Genomic DNA, 14,100 nt, shown 5'->3' with positions numbered 1-14,100 from the left:
TATTTTCAAATCACAGCTTCTGGTGATTTCAGCTGCAGCTGTGACCCTGCAACAGTTCTGCAAAATCAGAGCCAACTGTTCCAAACTAGGCCTCTGAGAAAGAGGAACATACAATTAGTGATTACAGAGGAAAAACAGCTTAAACAGCATGACTGTTAGCACAGAGGAGGTCAGAGCCAGGGTGAGAAACGAGCACATTAACACAGCATCCTGCAGCTCTATCCAGAAGACTTTTGGCTTTCTGTTGCAGACCACTCGCTCCTTGCACCTCCACTGCAAATGAAGTCAACTTAGGCAAACTGAGCTCTGTTGGAAATTAACGTCAGTGCCTAAACACTAATCACATTTTAAAAGATTTTCAGACACAAAAACTTAGAAATTAACATGTGAAAGACAGAAAGGCACATCCAAGGCAAAAAGCCTTCCCCATGACACTGATGTTCCTGCTCCAAAGCAGAGAGGCATCCCAGGTTGTCAAACATGAGGTTGTCAGCTTAACACACAAAATAACAGCACTTCTCCAACCCCATTTCAGCCTGTTGCATTTCTTCGTTAGATGTGCAGTACAGAAAACCTGAAACCATATAAGCTTTGCAAGCACCCTAAAATGAAAGTTGTCAGACAGCACTATCAGCAAGCAGTGATCCCCTACAATAAAAACTCATCAGCACCAGCTGATGATGGGCATGTGTGTCAAGGCAACATCCTTAAGTAAACAGGGGTCCATGCACAGGTGCTGTGATTTTCATGGTACTGTGAGTACAGCACAAGAACCAGCCTAGGACAACCTACCAGCAGCAGCAGGCACTTTCTGCTTGTACATTAAGTAGTGTGATTAGGTCACACGCAGTTTGTTTTTCATCTTCTCTCTAGGGAGAGAGTGTGTGTGGCAGAGGAGGATATTAATATTGTAGGCGATTTTAATTAACATGCTGCTACACGATTACATTAGAAAAGACAAGTTGAAAAAGTACCCTTCGCGCTTCCAGGATTGGCGCTTGTAATGGCCATTAGCCTGTTCCAGGAAAAAGCACCAATTATTTGATGGTTAAAGGCTATTTAAAGTTTCTGCTTTTTCTGTTCAGCCTAATTTTTAACTCTGAATGAATATCCCAGTATTAAGAAAAGTATCCCGCATGTCAGAACCAACTCCCACGTTTGTTGCTCCTGCCCCAGCAGCTTTTACAGCCTGCTCTGGGAAGCAGAAAAGGGATACGGCTCTTGAGAGCTGCTCACAGAGCAGCCACAGGGCTGGAGACACAAACTCAGAGCTCGCCACCCCAGTTCAGGTCCCTGCTAGAACACCAGCCATCACCACAGACTATTTAAGTTGCCCAAACCTGTTTTTCCCCAACTGTACCCACTTATTACACACTCACACACACACTTCTTTCAATTCACAATGAATCTGAGCTGTCATCTGCTCCATCTCCGTTCTTCCAGTCTGTGAGCGCCAACGGCTCACCTGCCTTTTGAGAAGTGCTTGGGGCTTCAGCAAGAACAAAAATAAATGTGATAAATAATTATCTTAACGTTTTAATAACAAAGAACGGATCGTGGGGTTGACATAAGCAGCTGAGCATTTTAAACATGGCCTTCTTGTGTGTTGTGAAGAGACAACTACGTTGAGCGCAGCGTTTCTCAGTGGGTGCTATGAACACGGTATACTCGTTAGGCAAGGACTCAAACGAGGATAAATAAATCCAGGCACGGGGGTTTTCAGCCACTTCCCACCACCACGGTAAATGAACGTGACAGCCATCCACGTCTGACTTCTGGCACCAGAACAGAGGGCAGCACGCACGACCACCGGCGCTGTGAGATCCCCAGCAGCTGGGGCCTTCCACCGCCAGATGGCTGAGTGCCATCACAGGCCTTCAGAAACAAGCTGAGGTCACCGTGACGCAAGCATGACATCAGAGCCATCATCCAATGGGCAAACCCCCCACAGAAACGTAATAAGTAATAAATAGAAGCGGTGGGCTCTGCCATGATGTCACAGAGCTGGGCGGCAGTGGGAACGCCGCACGAGCTGAGGAGCCTGAGGTAACGCCATGTTAAGGCCTGGAGGGGGCTTGGGGACACCCAGTACCAAAACCCCACGTGTGACCCCAAATAATTAGCTCCAGACAGCACAGGGAGAAACCCCAGGACGTGGGAGACAGGGAATAAAAATGCTTGCACTCCAGGTACTTCCTTACTGGGAGCTGTCCCAGCGTGACATTTGCATAATGTTTCTTTTTTTATACTTTTCAAGTGATAGGGACTTAAATTCCAGCCTGTTCTCAGGAGTCCAAAGTTAATTAGGCCAGCTAATACACCGTATGGCAGCCTAAGCAAGAATTAGATGCTTACATTAATGCTATAATGAGAAACGCTGGTTCAGAGACAGGAGTGAAGGATCAGCAAGGGAGAGGTTCACTGTAGGAAGCGTTGTTAAACATTACGTTGCCGTTACCCAGTTTATCTGCTTCTGCCAAGCTGGTTTCAGCTTTAAAGGGCGAAACACATGAAATTTATCCTCCAAGATTAAGCATTCTTGGAACGAGAACAGAAAAACACAGAAACTAGAAAAACTCTACATATTTTCCTCACAACTAAGACCGACATTAACTCCACCCTCAATAAAAAGGGCTCTTATCAACATCTGCTCAAGAAGATGGTATCAGTTTCAAGACACTTCCCTTTGTTAGAGCTAATTAATTCACTTCACAAGACAGCATGAACAAAAATAATAGTAATTAAGCACTTCCACAGTTTAGCTCAGTCTCACACACTTTGCTTCCGCTTGTCCGAAGTGCAGCAGATTGTTAGTCACCCCAAGTTAACTGAGAACAAACTCACAAGTGCAACAACCACCTCATTTAAAACACTATTCCCATGGTATTATTTTATGGAGAAAGGTCCACAATCATCTTGAAATATAGAATTAAAATGTACCCATGTGTTTCAGCTGCCTGTTCTATTTGAGCAGATGAGCATGCAGTAGTGCAACAGAAGAAGACTGACATAAGGTCAGTAACTCTTTATGTTTTTTGGTTGGTTGTTTTTGGGGGGAGCGCTTGTTGTTGGTTTGGGTTTTTTTTGTGTGTGCACGTTTATAAAGAGCAGTCAGTGTCAATTGCAAAACAAAGCCGTTAAAAAGACAACTGTCACCCAGCGTTAAATTTCTTAGCTTTCTGAATTTGACTTTTAAAAGAGTTATGATGCTATAATGCTGCTCTTTTTGCCAAAGCCCTCTCTCTCCTCTTTGTTTGCATTGCTGTTTACTCACTCTCAGCCTCTTTTACTCAGGCCCAAAGGCCCATGGAGTAATATAACAAGAGAAACCATCTTAAGCTGATAACTAATAGCACGCAGAATGCATCCAGCATGAGGAACTCTCTTACCTGTCATTCTCACCCCTAGAGGGAAAAGTCTAGGAAACTGACTCTCTGCCTTAGAAACTACTTCCACTGAAATGTTCTTATATACTAATTCACAACCCTGCAGCATTTAGTAAACTTTCAAGAACAGATAAAGTTGACTTGCTTCCTTGAAAAACAGCAAAAGACATCTGACCTGTAACACTTTATAAATATCTGTGGCAACATCCATAGTGAACAGATGCCTAAGCCGTTTAAGAAATAAGGAACAAAGACAGTTACCAAAAAGAAGACATGAGGAACTAAAAAGCAAACAGGTTTTGAAATATAACTTGTAATCTTAAAATCAGCTATCACTAGGAAATTAATGAGCACGTACATATATTTCTACAAGCAAGGGAAGAAGTGCTGTGAGCCCTTTTAATAGAAACTGAATTGATTTATGCATTTGAGAACAGAACCATGAAGAAAAATGTGAGAGGACAGCACATTAGCACATCTACAATGGGGAAAGACAATCTCATTTCTCTAGTCAACTGCAGTGCCTTGAACTTTTAGCTTCGTAGATAAACGAGAACCAATTATTGCAAGTCATTTCTCTCAAAATTATCTGAAATTCCCTCAAGGCAGGCTGAGAGGATTTGTTATATTTCCTTGGCAAGTACTCTGACCAGCTTTCTATTTAGCTCACAGATACAGATTCTGCTTGTGAAATTTTTATGTTATTTGAATGACTATGATTCACACATCACACGAGTACCTGCCAAAGCTGTCCCCTTTCTCTCACTGCTTTGAAGCTACTCTGTTCACTCAATCTAGAGCAATGCAAAAATTAATGAAGATGGACAAGATTAAAAGTAGAATTGCTGAATGCAAATGGGAAATGCCACTTCCTAAATTGATAACTGCTGAAAATAAAGAAGCAGTTTTAAAACAAAAAGTTATAATTTTAAATTACTTTACCAAGTAAACTTCAATAATTTGAAGCTATTCAGTAGTCTCATCTCACATTAACTGTTTTTCTAAATGGAAACAGGGATAAAGAGTTGAGCATGCAGCACAGCCTCTCAGACTCTTTCTTATCTACTTCACTGCAACTAAATGTTCACACTATTACTGGTATCAGTCAAGAAAAGGCAGCTTAGCATTGGCTGCTCTCAGACACACTCTGAGACTTATCACACATCCATAAGTAAGCAAGACAATTTCCTGTCAGATGTCTAGAAGTGCAGTTTCTCCAGACTCCCATACTCAACTTCTGCTAGGTCAAAAAATAAAAATAAAAAGTACCTTCCTTCACTCTGAAGAAACTGAGCCGTACAACCTGCAGAAGGCACCACTGTATGGGCTGCCCAAACTCATCACACACACAGGCTCTGAGTAGCGCACGTCTGCAAAGAGATTTATCTATACTTCTACATAACCTGAAGCATTCAGCTGCCTCTGGTGGTTTCTCCTCCACTGAAAAACATTAGGCCTAACCCTTTACTACAGCTCTTTAAAAACCTCCCTACTATTTCCCTACAAAAAATATAAAGTTAGACTTTCTGCTCCATTTTTTAATATTCTCTGGACGTGCACCGTACACCAAGGAAGCATGACTTTCCAACCCTTTGAGATTCAGTTGCCATTATTTCAGGTTCCAGCAGTGCTGAAGATTTCTGTCCCCTTCCCCCCCACACACCATCATAATTCCCCATTCATAGCAGTGGGGTATGAAGTACTGGTCCCATTTGTCTTACAACCATGCTCCAGCTGTTTTGGAAAAGACACTTCACCAAATACAGAGTTACACTTCTGCACCAGATACAGTCTGTGCTGACACAGTACTTCAGGACCTTACTTCTGCTACAGTGCATGACCATGCATTGCCCACATCCTGTGCCAGGAAAGTTAAAATGAGAGAACTTCCACCACCAGAAATCTGTTTCTAAACCCAGTATTTTAGGTACTGACCCATTTATTACTAGAGAGGCCTTCCTTTACTCAACAACATTCCATAATAAAAGTAATCCACTGAGCAAAAACTAAACTGTAGCATCCCGACAGGAAACCATCCTAGGGAGGCAGGGGGAAAAGGTGATGTTTTGTCCCTAATTAAATATAAAAAGTCAAACAGAGCTGTAAATAGATTTCCAACAGAGCGGAGATTAACTGCAAGGTACCTCAGCGTCCACCATAACACAATTAATATATTAAACTTGTCCCAAAGACCTACAAAATAAAAAGTTTCCACTACAGCATCAGAGCAATTTAAGCCACACACTGGTAGTCGCAAGGCTTAACATGGGCAATTCCTGCTGGCTGCAGTGAGCCCAGCAAGGCGCAAAGCAGGCGGGCTCAGCAGGTCAGCACAACCTCTGTCCTACAAGCCACAACACTGAGCAAGAGCAACAGAACAGCGGGGTGGATAATCTTGAAAAGGGGACTTTCAAAAGGAAGTTACTTACGACCTGGATGCTCAGAGATGCCTGCGCCGCTCGCTCCCTGTTAAAATCATTAGGCATGAAGCACCCTTGCAAGCTGGGCCTAGGCGTTTGTTTCTCTAAGGCAAGTGGGTGACCCCCTTCCATGCCGTGCAGAAGCACAAGGCGCCCCTTCTCCTGCCCCCAGGAGCAGGACACAGGACACAGCAGAGCGTCCACTGACTGCTCTGGAGGGTCTCCATTAGCAGGAGAAACGTGCAAACTTCACACAACTGCATTGTTTCCAATGGCAACACAGCCCAACTCCAGTCAAGGATGAAAGTCCTAAAGCAGTCACAAGTCCCTCAAACCTTAGATGTCCTTGATCTGGACGGGATCAGAGACTCCTCGAACCAGAAAACACGTTAGGGAAAAAAAAACACATGAAAACCCCCAAATCCCCTTAACACACAGGGGGATCGCTCGTTCAGAGGAAGCATTTTAATTTGAATCCATTTCTAATGGACCCTCTGTGGTCAGCTTTCCCCACGCTTCCCTCACCCTACCTGACTAACCAGGCTGGCGGTGAGCGGCCACCCCCAAAACACACCAGGCAAAGCCGTGACACTTGGCGAGTTTCTGGCAGGAACTGAAACACACTGCTTCAATGAAAATACCGAGGTTACAGTCTCAAAGAAGGCAGGCCAAGCTAGAGTTTAGCACAAAGTTGTTTTGTTGGGTTTTTTTGGAAATGCCGAAGAGAGGAAGGAACGCCTCCAACAACTTTGAATGGGTTTCCATAGTCTAATGGGGGTAAAAAGAAGGAGCAGCAGCAAGCAGGGCGCGTCCCCCAGCAGCACCCACATCGTGAGCATGTGGCTCTGCTCACCCCCGACCACATGAGAGCCGCCTCAAAGCGAAGGCGCACACCCCCACCGAAGCCGCGAGGCAATCTAACAAATAATAATAATAATACAAATTAAGAACTATAACAAGAGTCGGCTTGCAGCTGGCTGCCGCCTCCCCGGACGCTGCCCGAGCTATCCCGGCGGAGGGCACCGCCAGCCCGGCACCAGCCCCGGGCTCCGCGGGCTCCGCAGGCAGCGGCGGCTCCCGCAGCCGCCTCCCGCCGCCCCGTCCCCGCCGTGCCCACCTGTAGTGCCAGCCCTTGGCGCCGCGGCCCCCGCCGCTCTTGCCGCTGCCGCCGCCGCTCTGCCCCGCCGCCGCCGGCGGCTCCGCCTTGCCCTCGCCCTCCGGCCCCTTCATGGCGGCCGCGGGGTCGGCGCACTGCATGGCGCCGCGCCTCCCGCCCCTGCTCAAGCCGCGCCGGGGCCCGGCCGCGCCAGCCCCATGCGGGCTGAGATGGCGGCGGCTGCCCGCGACCCCCGCGCACCGCTCGGCCCGGCTCCCCGCACGGCCGGGGAAGGCCGGACGGCTCCGCACCGCCCCGTTCCGCCCCGCACCGCCCCGCTCCGCCCGGCCGCCCCTTCCGCCTCAGCGCCGCCGCCATCTTTGGTGCGGGCAGCGCCCGGCGGAGGTGGCAGTCGCCATCTCCCCGCTCCGTCATGGGCAGTGTGGGGCCGCTGGGAGACCTCTCGACTCTCAGGAGAGGGCGAGCACACCTGTACAAAAATAAATGAGTTTAAACAAACATCAAAGTACGCCCGCCCGCCCCAAGGGACGCGGGAGCGAGGAGTCCAAGCTTTGTCGTGTGAGGGTTGTTACAGGCAGCACCGTGGAATACAGCCCCCCGTGCCTTGCTCTTTCAGGTGGGTTATCTAGGAGGAAGGCAGCCTTACTCTGTGTGAGTACACTGTCACCGCAAAGAGAAGACAGGGAATCACTCCCCTTCCAACTGGGCAAAGCCAACCTATTTGGTAGTTACGGTCATTACTTACACAAAGAGTTTAGGGCTGTTTAAGATACCTCGGTTTAAAGGACGTTTTTGTGGTAGCTAGCCAAACAAGTTTCTGTCAAAGACCCGGTGAGCTGCAGGCTTGCATAAAACACCTCTCGGGTACCAGGATTTTTTTTCAGGAAAAGGTTTTCTGCCTGTGGGAGCGGTTCTCCTGGCCGGCTGATGCCCTCTAGTGAAAGATTTAGGCAGTCTTCATGGAAGAATATTTCATTTCAAATCAAACGCCAGACTTGATGCCAAGCTTGATATCAAATATTCAAAGAAACCCACATCTGTCCTCCAGTTCAACTTCTGCAGAGACCAATACAACAGGGCCAAATTTAGAAGTTCCCAGAGCCTTATTCACCAAGCAAAGCCTGACCTTGAGAGGAAGTACATACCTCTTTCTGTTTTGCCACCAAATACTGCATGTGGGCAACAGTTAAGTATTTTTTTTCCTTCACAGAATGACACAAAGCTAACTGGGAAAAGTAGTTTTTGGTTTGTGTACTCTTTCAGGCCAGGCATCACTTTTGCAAAACCAAAATGCAGTTGATTGTGGCTGCATTACTTAAAATCGGGTCGAAGGATACTTGCCTTGGTTAGCGAGGCTGTGGTTCTGCTCCACATCCCATTTTATCTGATCACTTCTTCATCCTCTCCTCTCCAGCTCACAGGCAGGTTGCTTGGACACACAACTACCTACCTTTTTTGTGGTCTCACTTTCAGCACAGCTATATTATGGTAAACAACTGTTACACAAAAGATGCTAAAAGTGCCCTACATGAGAATACATGTAAGTCAGACAGAAACAAAAATGCAAAGGAGAAGTTATTTCAGACAAACAGTTCATTTGGCCAGTTGCAACCCTTCAATACAGAGAACATCCCTCCCTGACAGCAGCTTCATAACCCTGAAGGCTCTCTTGGTCTCTCCCATCAGCACATTCCAGATTTCCCAGCAACATTCAAAACATTTTTGCATTTGGCCATCAGATGAGGATATGATTTTACAAGTATCGTGTCTTTAAAATGTATTTACAAGTACCAAGCCAGCTTTAAGTTAGCCTGTATCGTTCCTCCTTGCCAAGCACACACACACACACACAATCTCTGCTAACAGACCCCAGTGAGGACTGCCTGTTGCACCTACAGCTATAATATGTCTTACAGAGACATAATATATTACCACTGCACAGGCATAAAATCTCCCACTTCTGCCTTTTTACAAGCACACTCATCACTGCAGGAAAATAAAGGCTTTTTCAGCTGTGTGTTTCTCCTGTGGAACCACAAAAGAACAGATCAGCAGAGTCAGATTGTCCATTGAAGAACATTTGGGCCAAAACTGCATTCCTCTTGCCCTCTAAACATGTTAGTTCCTCTCCTGCTGATCACTTGCAACCTTAACTGGAAATATAATACCATTGTATTGTATCGTAATGCATGCCAACACCACTGAAATGTTCCTGGGAAAATGTGAAGCAAAAGCAACTCAGGCAAGAGTCCCATGTTTCCATGTTATTTCCCCTTGCTTGAGGACCACTGGTCCCAACAGAAATGTAACTTCACCTCTGCCAGACGTTCTGTTGCTGTCAGACAGGCAGCAGGACGTTACACCACCTACGACCTCCCCAACACAGGAGACAGGCTGGTGTTTTTACTGTGTGTTTCTGCAGCCTCTCAGGATCTGATCCGAGAGTACAGAGAGTAAACTCTGATGGCAAACCCCATGCATTTGCATTTTTCTTTTTAAAAAGTGCTGCACTTGCAATACCAGAGATTATCGTAAGGTGGCATTGACAAAATGCTTAACAACTGCATAACCGGTTTTGCTAAGAAGGCACTGTTAAAGATGTCCTTTACCTTTAGTTTACATTTGTTACTAGTTGTAACCTGTGGTCAGGTTCACTGCTCTTAGTCTCCTTCCCCACTTGTAACTTAATGGCTCAAAAGGACCAAAATCACAGCAGAGCACCCTGCCACGAGCATGCCTGGCCCTTACCCATTACTGTGATTTCTGGTGCTGCCGGTTTCTTTCCTGGAACAACTCAGAAAGTGTTGCAGCTCTGGGGGAGGAAAGCATGAAAAGGATAATACACGTTCATCAGTTTTTGTCTTTGTAGGCCTGATGATGGCTACAAACGGAAGTGAATTGCATTTTATTGTAACTCATGTTGAAGCAAATTTGCCATATTTGCTATAATTTATCACTCTGATACTCTTAGAAAATTGTCCAGGATCTGATGAAAACCATGGACCGCTCCTGCAGATTTCTTCCAAAGCTTATAGTCTGGCTATATGTGCTTAACATTTCTTCACATCAGAATCATTTCTTCAGAGTAGCAAAATCTATCCATGTTCAAAGACTAAAGCTCTAAAATCCAACATATTTCCTCATCGATTGTATTCCTAAATATATATATATATTATTTTTTTTCTAAATAGAAATGATACGGATTTTCTATCACTCCCTTGTTAGTTGGTCAGGACTTTTTCCTGTCCTAAAAACTATCTTTGGATAAGACCAAGCTTAATATAATTTTAAACCTGTATCCTAGCTGGTAGCCGGTGCAGGGGAGATAAGCAATCACTGCTGCTATCTGCTAAGGGAACTACATCCCCTACAGGCCCTTAGAGAAATAACATAAATCCTGGAAAGTACCGCCTGCCTTTCTTGCACGAGGAGTGCTATTTCTCATAAGCATCATAAGCATTTAAAAAAAAAAAAAAAAAAAAAAAAAAACACATACTTGTATCAAGAATAAAAGCTACCCACCCACTACAGCAGTAGCTAACATGACACGAGAACATGGAAAGGAACACAGTTATAAGACCAGCCTTTCTCCTATAGCAGACTGAATTCACAGCTCTAATTTTCTGACCATAGGTGAAAATGGCCAGGGAGGTCAGGTAGAGGTAATACAATTTACTTCAGCTTCTGGAGTGTTTTATACTGTTGAGAACGTTTGAGAATCTCGAATCTGGAGCTTTACAGACATCACTGTGTTACTGGGTCCGTGGCTTTGCTGTAAGTTAGCTTGTATGTGAAACGCTGCACTGTTTGACGTGCAGGGTCACTGGTGCTTGCTTTTAATGGCTATTCATCACTCCTGTAGTCTTAATGAGTCAAAACCTTTATTTGTTTGGGCTTTTCAGTCACCATCAATCATCTCATAATTTCCTTCCCCTTCTCTATCATCACTGTGCATTGTATTCTGCTGTAACACAGCTCCACTGAATCTCAGATGTCCAGCTGAAAGGACCAGAGTCACAGACGGCAGCAGCTCAGGCTGCCTACAAAGTTTCCCTCCCCGCTTGCATCCCCCACAGTCACATTTGGCACCATTTCCGGTTCCACGCAGTGTGACTTTGCATTGAGTCATGCTCCAGCCTCCAGCGTTACATCACGCAGCGCGGCCCAGACTTGGAAATGTAAACTGGGACTCAGTCTGGCTGGAAGCCGGGAACCCGGGCTGGAATATTGTGTAATCCCAGCAGGGCACCCTCGGAGGAACGGATTGTGCCCTGGGAGCTCAGGGAGGACGGGACTGAGGGGCCCTGATTCTGACTCTGGAGCAGCTTCTTCAGAGTTGCTGCCTGGGCACGGCTATTTCTCCTTACTGCTCCTGCATGGAGAGAGCCCGGAGCTCTTCCTCAAGCAGGCGCAGGGCAGCTAACACAGCCAAAAGATGCTCCACAGCCAGCACACGGGGTTAGAGACTACAGCAGCCCCACCGCTCTCCACACCTGTGTGTTGTGACCACCACGCTCACGTTGCATTTTATCTTCTGCTGCCAGCCTCGCCAGCCCAGAAGGCGATACCTGTGCTATGACCGGAGGGTGAGACATTTCCGTAGCCACAGCACCGATGAGCATTGCAGCTGGATCCATTCTCCTGTGCTCACAAAGCTGCTCGGCACACTGCAGCAGGGTTTCTGGAAGCAGGCACTGCTGGAAGCGGGGCGACCTCTTGCACACCTATGGCCTCCCTGTGGGGAGGGGGGAGGCCAAACACATCCCCTTCTCACCAGCGTGCTCACCAGGCGCAAGGGAGCGAGGGCTGTGGCTGTGCTCCAGGCCTTCCCACCCGTTTCAGCCACCTCATTCACCTCTGACCTTTTTCCAAAGGCTTTTTCTGCCCTCCCCTATGGCACAACATGGCATCGCTGCTTTCCGCTGTTCTGCAGCTCACCGTTAGGACTCCTGCCCTCCACGGCTCTCAATCCCCTGTAAAGCTAATGTGTTTTTGTTAATGTCTCGAAAAACTGAACGGCTGCTGAGCGAGTTCAGTTCTTCAGTCTCTAACCCCTTCTCTTTTTGTGCCTTGCTCCACTCCTACACGCTTTTTCTGCATGGTTTCTATGGCAACCTGTGTATCTCTCCATCTGCTGTAGGATACTATTATCATGGTTTGCTTCTGGTTATCTCAGTCAAATGCTATTTCCAGGTGTATCATGATAACAAGATCAGTTTGGAAACCAAGCCAAAGCACTCAGTAATTTTGGTAGGTGAAGCTGTCCTTTGTAATCCGACCGCTCCACCGCTATATATATAAGATCTGCATATGGGAGACCGATACTGAGCTCTTCTTGCTACCAGTTGTCCTACTTGTACCTGCATGCTCCTCTAATCAATTCTGCATCCACTTCATAATTTCCAGATGACATCCTTCCTTCTCATTGCTGCCCCTGCTGCCTACAGAGTAGGTATATTTGGATTCTGGAAAGTCTCTGTAGGTCTGCTGTCTGGGCTTTGAGGTCTATTTTGAAGACAATTAACAATAAGTTACCGGTACGGTTTTCCTTCCAGAAGATGCATTTTTCACTTCTGTTACAGGCCTGTAATATTTTACTTCGCCTGAAAACCTTATCCATTGGATTGCAGGAAGACCTAAACACTACAGACTGTTTACAACTGGCTTCTTGGTCCATTCTGCTTGGTTTATGAAAATTGCTTGGAGTTGACTTTGATTTCTATACGGCTAAAGTTCAGTCTAATTTTCTGCTAAGTACCTTTTTGGAGAACTTATTTAAGTGTGGGAAAAAATAATAATAATTAAAAAAAAAAATCTTGCTATCTAATCTAACCAGAAGGTGCAGCAGAGAACTCAACTGAATAGAATGAGTGGAGTAAAAACTTCACTGTTGATTTCTGTATCCCATGAACTGGTAAAGCCAGACTGCAAGAAATCCATGTGGAAGCTGGAAATGACTTGGACCGTGAGTTCTTAAGGACATAAACTGGCATTGTTTATTTGTATCCAACATCCTGAAGGAGCTACGCTGAGCTGCCTCTGTATAAATGGCTACTACTTAATACCTACAATTAATAGCAATTTTGCATGCAATAATCTAGTATTTATATATACATTTTAAATTCTGCAAACCTTCCATTTAGAATATAATTCGGGGAAAACTTGTGCCAAATTTTTTTCCACTGGAAAACAAAGAGGCCCGTGTTATATTTGTAATTTTGATGCTAATGCCAGCCAGCAGGCTGTCTGCTTCAAGGCGTGGGTCAGGTGTGGTGCTTGCAGTTTGGGTAGAGGCAGAGTATTAGCTTGAGCTCCATATGCCCATCTAGGATGTGAACTGCAATGCAGACAGAGCAGAACATCTCAGAAAAATACAGAAAGCCTAGTTAAGAAAAAAAAAAAAAAAAAGAATGATATACTGAGAAAACTGCTTCAAGCATCAACAGTTAAAGGTATAAACTCAGAGCTGCTCAAAACTGAAACAAATCAGAAGGAAGGAGATCAAGAGGAAAAGGTTTTTAGCTACATCAGTACAAAGCAAACAAAGGAAAGGATCGCCAGCAATGACAGCAGGGTAGAGAGCTGGATAGCTAGAAGCTAAAGGGATATGTTGCTTCAGTTTCCATAGGAAGATAATGCAACCCCGGAAGGCAGAGGCAGCACTGTCAACAGGCTCCAGGGCATGGGTATGGAAATTGCCACATGTAACACTGCCACAAAACTCAAAGCTTCTCACCCTTCAGTTCTGAAGGCTGAATAATCGCTATCAGCAAAATCTATAGGCTGCTTAGCACGAGATCTTTTTGCACACGGGCTGTAGGGCAGATGAGTAACAAAAGTCATGGAGGGAAGGAGAAAATGGGTTAAAGTGCAAGATAGGCCTGTTAAGTGCAGACCAACCCAGTATCTTTCTTTGATAAGATAATTGCTTTTGTGGGCAAAGGAAAACTGGTAAAATCTTATCAGCTTGGACTTTGGTAAAACATTTGATTTGGTATTACTGGGAAACTTATTAGTTAAACTCAAGAAGATGAGGATTAATGTAAACACTATAAAATGCTGAAGGAATCTAGTACAGGGGCGAAAACTGCTGATGGTGCTGATAGCAAAGTTACGGGACTGGAGGAATCTGTCTTACTGAATAATGTCATTAAGTCAGCTTGGTGCAAAAAATGAC

At 45.5% G+C, this 14,100-nt stretch overlaps 2 protein-coding genes across 3 annotated transcripts in view; one reads left to right on the top strand and one right to left on the bottom strand.

Annotated features, from left to right (window-relative positions):
• OSBPL11 (oxysterol binding protein like 11) overlaps nt 1-7,145 on the bottom strand; it is a 37,625-nt gene extending 30,480 nt beyond the window's left edge. For both annotated transcript variants that reach the window (XR_005821357.1, XM_040562527.1), the window contains exon 1: nt 6,924-7,145. Coding sequence is in view for 1 of the 2 variants with exons in the window: in XM_040562527.1 (XP_040418461.1) it covers nt 6,924-7,063 (140 nt within the window). In the remaining variant the exon portion in view is untranslated. The remainder of the gene's footprint in view (nt 1-6,923) is intronic.
• LOC121072662 (glycerol-3-phosphate dehydrogenase [NAD(+)], cytoplasmic-like) overlaps nt 2,999-14,100 on the top strand; it is a 28,819-nt gene continuing 17,717 nt past the window's right edge. The window contains exon 1 of the mRNA XM_040562531.1: nt 2,999-3,014. The gene's annotated coding sequence lies outside the window, so the exon portion shown is untranslated. The remainder of the gene's footprint in view (nt 3,015-14,100) is intronic.

Source organism: Cygnus olor, chromosome 6 (genome assembly GCF_009769625.2).
Source record: "Cygnus olor isolate bCygOlo1 chromosome 6, bCygOlo1.pri.v2, whole genome shotgun sequence".
NCBI lineage: Eukaryota > Metazoa > Chordata > Aves > Anseriformes > Anatidae > Cygnus > Cygnus olor.
Note: the sequence above shows the minus strand (reverse complement) of the source record. Positions and strands in the feature narration are given on the sequence as shown.